This window comes from Lactuca saligna, chromosome 3 (assembly GCF_052625555.1).
Source record: "Lactuca saligna cultivar CGN05327 chromosome 3, ASM5262555v1, whole genome shotgun sequence".
Classification (NCBI taxonomy): domain Eukaryota; kingdom Viridiplantae; phylum Streptophyta; class Magnoliopsida; order Asterales; family Asteraceae; genus Lactuca; species Lactuca saligna.
The window spans coordinates 139,820,412-139,829,917 of record NC_136419.1 but is presented as its reverse complement, the minus strand read 5'-3'; the positions used below and the strand labels follow the sequence as shown (position 1 = coordinate 139,829,917).

Genomic DNA, 9,506 nt, shown 5'->3' with positions numbered 1-9,506 from the left:
GTCAAACTAGGTCTAGAAATCAGGGATTACAGTGTAAACACTGTAATCTTAAAGGTCATACAATAGAGAGGTGTTATAAGCTAATTGGTTATCCAAAAGATTTTAAACCTAGAAGTGATAATAATAATACGAACAAATCTTTTTCTGTTGAATCTCATAGTAAAGCTTCAGCTTCTTCTGATTCTATTCCCAGTAATGGTGCTCATCTTCTTACTGATGAACAATATTCTAAGTTCCTTCATCTTATTAGTGAACATTCTCACAATGAAGATGTGACTGCCACTTCTAATATGGCAGGTATGTCATTGTTTCAGTGTTGCAATTCATTTGTTAGTCCTTATAGATCTCAAAGTTGGATTGTTGACTCAGGAACTAATCAACATATGATAGCTTCTGAGTCACAACTTCAGGATGTTATAGATGTCTCTAGGCTTAATGTTCTTGTTAAACATCCTAATGGATCTTCAGCTCCTATAAATAAAATTGGAAATCTTCATCTGTCTTCACATCTTACCTTATTTGATGTATTTGCTGTTCCAGATTTTAATGTCAATCTTTTATCTGTGCATAAACTTTGCAAAGATAGTGGGTGTGAAGTTGTTTTTTCTGAACATAATTGTGTAATCCAGGATTCACTATCAAAGAAGATGGTGGAGAATGGTAGAGAATCTAAGGGATTATACTACCTTGATGGTGTATCCTCAGGTAATCTAACTAATGTAGCTTCCAGATGTTATGTTTCTAAACTAACTTGGCATAGTAGGCTTGGTCATCCAGCTGATCAAGCTTTGACTTCTTTAAAAAAACTGTTAAATTTTGGTAATGAGTCCCTTCCTCTTTGTGATGTTTGCCATAGAGCAAAACAGACAAGGGAATCCTTTTCTCTTAGTCAACATACTTCAACTAAGTTAGGTGAATTGGTTCACTTAGATGTCTGGGGACCTTATAGACTTGCTTCAGTTGAAGGGTTCAAATATTTATTGACTGTTGTGAATGATTATACTAGGGCCACCTGGGTATTTCTTTTAAAGTCTAAAACTGAGGTTTTTGATTGTTTTAAATCGTTTGTTAATATACTTTTAAACCAGTTTGATGTTCATATTAAGGTTGTTCGATCAAACAATGGTACTGAGTTTGTTAATAATCAAATGAAGTTTTTTTGTTTTGAAATAGGAATTACCCATCAAACATCTTGTGCTTATACTCCACAACAAAATGGAGTTGTGGAGAGAAAGCAAAGACATATTCTTAATGTTGCAAGGTCTCTTTTATTTCAATCAGGAGTGTCTGTTAAATATTAGGGAGATGCTATTTTGACTTCTGTTTTTTTTAATAAATAGAATGCCTACTTCTATCTTAAATGGTTCATCTCCTTATGAACTTGTTTTAAAAAAGGTTCATGTTTTTGATCATTTGAGAGTTTTTGGTTTTTATGCTTTGCTACTAAACAAAATATTTCTGATAAATTGTCTGAACGTGCTGAAAAATGTATTTTGTTGGGATATTGTTCTGATAAGAAAGTTTATAAATTACTTAGTCTAGATACTAACACTTCTTTTGTATCCAGGGATGTGAAGTTCTATGAGTCTGTTTTTCCATACAAATTAAAATCAACTAATGTTGATAATTTTTTGAATAGTTGTGGCCCTAGTGATCTTTTTTCCTATGATGTTTTTGACACAAATGATTATATAAATGATTCCATTGGTCTTGATGAATTGAGAGTGGAGTCCCAGTTGGATGGTACTAATGCAGCCATTAACTTGGATGACATCAGTCCTTGTGAATCTGTCAATCGTGGTGGCGAGGAAATGGTGCCTCCTACTGGTTCTTCTGTTCCTTCATCTTCAAGTGTGTCTGAGGAAATTAGTTAGTCTATTTTGACACCTTCTATGGAACAGTCTGTAGGTGCTTCTAGGACTAGACGTGAGTCACATATGCCTGTTAAGTTTGCTGATTATGTAGTTGGAGGAAAATATAAATATGGTATTGAAAGGTCAATTAATTGTTCTTATCTTGATCATGAAACGAAGTGTTTTATTTCTAATCTAAATAAGTCTATTGAACCCACAGATTACAAAGAAGCTCTGTCTGATCCAAATTTGGTCAGGGCGATGAATGAAGAGATGGAAGCTCTTCATCATAATCATACTTGGGAAATAACAAATTTGCCTAAAAATAGAAAGCCCATAGGATGTAAATGGGTATTTAAAATTAAGTATAAGTCAAATGGAGAGGTGGAAAGGTATAAAGCTCGTTTAGTTGCTAAAGGGTATAATCAAAGAGAAGGAATTGATTTTGAGGAAACTTTTTCTCCTGTTGCTAAAATTGTTACTGTACGAATTGTTATTTCTTTGCTTGTGCATAATTCATGGCCTTTGTATCAATTAGATATAAATAATGCTTTCCTTTATGGTGATCTTACTGAGGATGTTTATATGTCTCTTCCCCCTATCTATTTTTCAAACAGTGATTCTAGAGTTTGTAACTTACTAAGTCTTTATATGGTCTAAAGCAGGCCCCTAGAAAGTCGAATGAAAAACTTTGTGCATCATTGTTTATGTTTGGCTTTCATCAAAGTATTAGTGATTACTCTTTGTTTGTTAAAAAATCTGGTACATTTTTAACTATACTTTTGGTGTATGTTGATGATATTCTTCTAACTGGAAATAGTGAAGATGAAATTAAAAAGGTTAAAGAATTTATGAGGAGTCAGTTTTTGATTAAGGATCTTGGTATTCTTAAATATTTTCTTGGAATAGAGGTAATAGTATTAATGATGGTTTGTGTTTAAATCAAAGAAAGTATTGTTTAGACTTACTGCATGAATATGGAATGCTTGGATGTAAACCTGTAAATACTCCTTTAGAAATTAATTTTGTTGTAAGTTCAGGTAATAAAAATGAAAAAGATAATTTGCTGGAAAATAAAACTGAGTTTTAGAAATTGATAGGTAAACTTATTTACCTTACAATTACTAGACCTGATATTTCCTATGCAGTTGAAGTTTTGAGTCAGTATATGCACAAACCTAGAAAGTCACATTTAAATCTGGCTTTTAGATTGTTGAGATACTTGAAAAATAGTCTTGGAAAAGGTGTGGCTTTGGCTAAGTCAAGTGTGTTTGAATTAAAGGGTTATGTTAATGCAGATTGGGCAAAATGTTTGGATACAAGAAGATCTGTATCAGGTTATATGATTTATTTTAACAACTGTTTAATTTCTTGGAAAAGTAAGAAACAATCTACAGTTTCTAGGTCTTCCACTGAATCAGAATACAGAGCTCTTGGTTCTATTACTTGTGAAGTAATTTGGATTGTAAAAATTTTATTTGAACTTGGTGTTAAAAGTCTTAGGTATGTTTCTATTTTTTGTGATAATAGTTCAACTATCAAATTGGCTCTTAATCCTGTATTCAATGAAAGAACAAAACATTTTGAGATAGATTTACATTTTGTTAGGGAAAAAATTGCTAATGGTATTGTAAAATTAGTTAAAATTGATTCTTCTGAACATAATGCTGATCTTCTTACAAAGTCTTTGAATTCAAAACAACATGATTTTTTAGTTGTTAAAATGGGTCTAATTGATATTTTTAAAGAAAAAATAATAAATAATTCGATTGAGGGGGGATGTTAAAAATATGAGTTAATATTTTTACAATCTCATATTTATTATTTAAACAAAGTATTATGTGACTAAAGGGTTGTTATGTAAAGATTGTTTTCTTTGTGTAGTTAAGTGTAAATGCAGGTATCACAGTTGGTATGCGGGTTATAGTTCGGGTCAAGTTTGGTTCGGATTATATTCATGGGTGATATCCAAGGTATAAAAGATGAGAGAGGAGACTGTTCGTTCATTCGTTCATTTAGTTGTTCAAGATCTAAGAACAAGTTAGGGTTTTCTCTCAGTTCTCTCTTCTCATTGTAACTCTTGTATACTCTTTGTTATTCCGTGTAAGCTAAGGTAGTCTGTGTATGAATCTGATTGTTTTAGATTTGTTTGTGTCTTCGTTGATATAAATTAGTTGAGTGTTTTGTAATGAGAGTAGATTAGGATTTTATGTAGTGAGTTTTGATCTGTAAGTTTATGAAAACCACCTGTTTCTTTGTCCTTAATTGATATAAGAAATGGTGATGTTGGGAAGTTTGCTTTGTGTGTTTTTAATAGTAACGCGATAATATGGAGCGCATTGACAAATAATTTGGACGTCACGCTTAACAAACTTGTTTTGGAAGTTTTCGAGACGGTTACACCACAGATCATACAATGACGTGTCTTTAGAACCATGCCTAAGACTTAATGGGTCTTGAAAGAATAGTGGGTGTGCCGGTTAGTATTTACTAACATTCGACACACTTAGATTTCTTTCTATTTTTGTTTTTTTGTTTTGTTTTGTTTTGTTTTTTTTTTTTTTTGGTTGAGAAACTTCTTGTTAACCTGATGAGTTCCAAAATTATGTTAATTAAGCAGGGGTACATAGGCTTAAAGGTGGTGAAAACTTTGCTACTTGGTTGGACAAGGATCCTTGTCCACTAGCCCAGTTTTTCCCTTCTAGTTTTGGGCTGTTGAAACCATTTCGATCCTGTTCATTGTGGACTTATATTATAAACTACATAGCCTAACTTATTACTATTAATATAATTAACCCATCAAATTTTGGTCCCAAAGTCCAACCTGGATTCCTGAATCAAAATGCTATGCATGTGGGACGTTTCTGGTCATCGCCTTTTATTAAATGCCATGATCTTACAAGTAGAATCTTGATACGAGATCAAAATAAATAGCTTTTTATTCATGTTAAAATTGGTTGGATCGAATGAGGTTCACTGGCACACAATCCCAAAAAGCGTATGATTACAAAATATCATTTTTTATAAGAATAAAGAGTTCTAAAAAGATTTATGCCATCAAATTATGCTTTGAACCACTTCTCATATACATTTAACCTGTTCCACCTCAATCTTACTTTTTTAATGTTTAATCAATTTTGAAAAGTTAAACAATCTTGAAAACCTAGGATTCTTGGCTTTCTAAGACTTGGGATTAGGATTTTCGACACTCAAGATTACACGTGTATTGTTCAAAATTTTTGTCCAAAAACTCACTCCTCCATATAAGCAGATCCAAAGTTTCACTAGTTCAGATAAATTCAATCGACTTCCTCCGAAGTTATTCCATCCGAAGTCTTTCCTTTCAACATTGGGTTTCAAATGAAGTCTTCGGTGTCAAAAATGAGGGAACTCCGCGTTTATATCGCTGTATGTGTGGTAGCTTTCGCTATATGCGTAGCAGTTGCAGTATCTGCATTTTACGTGATTGTTTGCAGGAGGAAGAAAACGAAGAAGACAATCCAAATTTGTTCATCGTGCAACAAAAGTGTGGATTTGGAGCTCCAGAAGTTGAATTTAAGTGTAAGAACTGCAAGTGAAAAGAAAGTTTCTTTCGAATCCTCTTCCCAGATCGAATCTTTGGATGATCACTTACTCCCCACCACTCCAGGCAAGCTGTCAGCGGTGGTGGTGGAGAGTTACACCGTTGAAGAGCTGAGCTCAGCCACCGCCGAATTCTCCTCCGCCAACCTTATCGAGGGATCAGTCTATCATGGCCGCATGAAGGGAAAAAATGTCGCCATCAAATGCACAAATCCCGACACCATTTCCAAGATCAAGTTCGACCTCTTCCATACTGCCGCTCGTTTTCACCCCAATATAATGAGGCTACTCGGTGTTTCCTCAGGTATGGATATCCATGATACAGGTGAGTTCTTGGTATTTGAATACGCAAAAAACGGATCATTAAAAGATTGGATTCATGGTGGTTTAGCAATAAAGAGCCATTTCATTGCTTCGTGTTCTTGTTTCTTGACATGGAACCAAAGGGTAAAGATTTGTTTGAATATAGCCACAGCCCTACAATACATGCATCAAATAATTAACCCTAGTTACGTTCATCGTAACATCAAGAGTCGGAATATTTTTCTTGATGAAGAATTTAATGCCAAAGTTGGTAACTTTGGCATGGACGAATGTGTTGGAGAAGGAATATATCCCGAAGAAGTGCCTGCTTCCGGATATCTGTGTTCTAGTTTTCCCATGACATGGGATAAAGGGTATATTGCACCTGAATATGAATATTCAGGTGTAAGTACCCCAGACACTGATATATATGCTTACGGGGTTATTTTACTTGAAATATTGTCTGGTAAACCGCCAATTATGAAGGGTAAATCGGAGAATAAAGAAGAAAACGTTCAGTTATCGGAAATGATTAAAGTTATACTCAAATCCCCTAATAATGAGGAGAAGTTGAAGGAATGGATGGATAATGTGTTGGGAGAGAACTATTCATTTGATGTAGCAATCGCGTTGGCTAATCTTGCAAGAAGCTGTGTTGATGATGATCCGTTGATGCGGCCGGATGCAGGAGAAATTGTGGTGAAGTTGTCGGAGTTGGTGAGAGGAGGGGAGGAGCAAGTCATAGTCCGGGAAAGTTCTTGTAGGCCTCTTGTAGCACAGTCGTTTGCAATTAAAGATGTAAATGATTTTTAGTTATATTATTTGTATTGATTCATGTAGTTTCAAATAAAGTTTAAGTTATTGTATGTTTTTTCTAATTAATTTATATATTTATTACTTAGAGACGCAAGTGAAATGTATATGCAATTTCACTTGTACGTTTTTATTTTCGTTCTCATGGTTGCCTAGCATATTGACCATGCCATCTTGTGCCATAGGAAAAAGGGAGTTGAAAACACTACTTTGGACTGGTCCAACATGACAATTGATGGACTTTTTCTTTTATGATTTTCTTCGAAATGATGCCAATCATGCGGATTTTAACGACCGAATAATTTTTATTTTTGGTTTTACTTTTGTTTTTCGAAAAAAGAATCTACATTTTTTTTGCAATTTGGCCCTTATATTTATCATTTAATCGATTTAGATCCTATGTATTCATTTTTCCATTTTGCCCTCTATTTTTTCGTATTATATTTATTTGTAACTTGTTTTTCTAAAAAATAAAAAATCCTTACGTCTTGCTTATATCATTATTTGCATTTGATCATTTCCATATGAGATTTTGATATACAAATTTTTCCTTAAGTTTGACAAGTTTTCGGTAGTTGTGTCATTTTTAATGATTTTTGGTTAATTAAAGTCAAAGTTTGTAACATCATCCGTAATGGTTAACCTATCTTCACTTAATATTTTTACCACATCATTAATCTAATACTTTTGACCTCTAAGTAAATACCACATCATTAATCTAATACTTTTGACCTCTAAGTAAATGGGATCTCCAATGGTTAAGCTTTCTACATAGGTTTTTTTTTTTTTTTTTTTTTTTTTTTTTTTTTTTTTTTTTTTTTTTTAATTTAACTTTGATCATTATCTATCTAAAATATCCATACAACCTCCTCATTTAATTAATAGTCTTTAAACATATTATAATTGAATAGAAAATATTTTAAATTAAGATTATCACTAAAAATTAGTATATAAACATTTAATAAATGAAGAACTATGATAGAAATAATTAAATAATTAAATAAATGAAAAACATTTAAAACTACAATATAATTAAGGGGGTAAGAATAAAATATGTTAAAAATAGGAGTTAGATGCTTAAAAATTTATACTATATTGACCATTCAATATATATTGAGTGATCAATATAAATACACAAAAAACAATAATTCTAATGATGTTAAATGAAAATAAATGATGAATCAATCAAAAAAAGTTCTAAAATAAATCCTCTTTGAAGATGCTCTAACTTTCTTTTTAAATCTTAAATTTTTATAGGTTTATCGGTTAAAATTGAACACTTCCGCCAAACTTAGAGGCTTAACGAACCATGAAAAGGAAATTTTCAATAAAATCCCTACATTTTGACATCATATTCAATTAAGCCCTTATATTATTTTTAATTCTAATTAAGTTCCGAATACGATACGGTGAATTGTATTCAATTTCATCATTTTTCTATGTTATGATGTTTTCCACTTTCAAAATTTATACTTTTGAATCAGATTTTAAATTTTAGTACAAATTTTGTTTGACATTTATATTTTTGGTCTAGATTTTAAAACTTTTTTACAAATTTATTCTAAATTCAGTTTTTTTACATATAGATTTTAAAACTTTTCACATAAAAGCACTTTGTTTTTCTATATAAAAAACATTTTAACACAAAATATTTTTTATAAATATCTTGGTTTTGTATACTTCAATTGTCCATAATTTATTTTTGAATGCAATAAGAAAATGTTTTTTTCTTTTTTGTATAAATTCGGTCCAAAAGGCTTTGTTTGTGCACCTATATGATTGGAAAATAAATAACATGTCAAAAAATACTTTTGGTAAATATCTTGGTTTTTTATTTGAAAATATGTTTTATATTTAAGTAGTTATATTGGTTTTGTATTCGAAACTATTTCTTTAGTTTTTAAGTAAAATCTAGTAACCATAATCAACTTCAACGCTTTTCTTATTATTCAACCAATGATGAAAAAAAATATTCACATATTTTGACGGAAAAAATTATTTTTGTTTGTGCACCTATATAATTAGGAAATGAATAACATTTCAAAAATTATTTTTATAAATATCTTGGTTTTTTATGTAAAAATATGTTTTTTATTTTAGTAAATATTTTGGCTATTCGAAAAATATGTTTTTAGGTTTTAAGCAAAATCTGGTAAGCATAACCACTTTAAACTTTTTTTTTATTATTAATTTTTTTATTTTAATATAAAATAATAAATTATAACACCAATTTTCACTTATAAAAGTTAATAAATATAAAATTTGTTTATAAAAATGAAAGTGAGTACTTTTTTTGGATAAAATGATCAATGTGAATGTTGTAGTTGCGTGAAGATATTCTGATTTTTATAAGTTTTGATGAAAATAATTACAAATATAATGATGTTAATCAAACAGTATGTGGCCACTGTGTTTTTCTTATGTTTTTTCTTAGTATTTAAACATATTTTTCACATATGATATTCTGTTTCTAACAAAATTCTTTTAGAAAAAGGTTTTTATATTGAGAAAAGAAGGTTTTTTATGTGCATATATATATATATATATATATATATATATATATATATATATATATATATATGATTTTATAAAGGAAAAAAACATATTCTAAACTAAATTTTGAAAAAACATATGTAAAAATACTAAATTTAGGATGAATTCTTAAGAAAATTTTGAAATTTGAGCCAAAAGTGTAAATTTTTGAACAAATTTGTAATAAAAATTAAAATTTGGGCAAAAAGTGTAAATTTCAAAAGTAGGTTACCTGTTGACCAGGTAAGAAGGGTCAAAGTGAATAAAATTTTCAGTATTTGAGACTTAATTGAATATAGTTTTCGGTATTCAGAACTTAATTAGAAAAAAATAATAATATAGAGATTTAATTGAATATGAGGTCAAAATGTATAGACTTTATTGAAGATTTCGCCTTCATAAAAAGGTTAAAACTAAACGTTT

The 9,506-nt window shown here is 30.5% G+C and overlaps 1 protein-coding gene across 1 annotated transcript; it reads left to right on the top strand.

The window, feature by feature from the left end:
• Positions 1-5,053: 5,053 nt before the first annotated feature.
• Positions 5,054-6,604, top strand: LOC145033967 (protein LYK2-like). Its single transcript, XM_078982425.1, has one exon. The coding sequence runs from the start codon at positions 5,214-5,216 to the stop codon at positions 6,549-6,551; it is 1,338 nt and encodes a 445-aa protein (XP_078838551.1). The 5' UTR covers positions 5,054-5,213; the 3' UTR covers positions 6,552-6,604.
• The last annotated feature ends 2,902 nt before the right edge of the window (positions 6,605-9,506 follow it).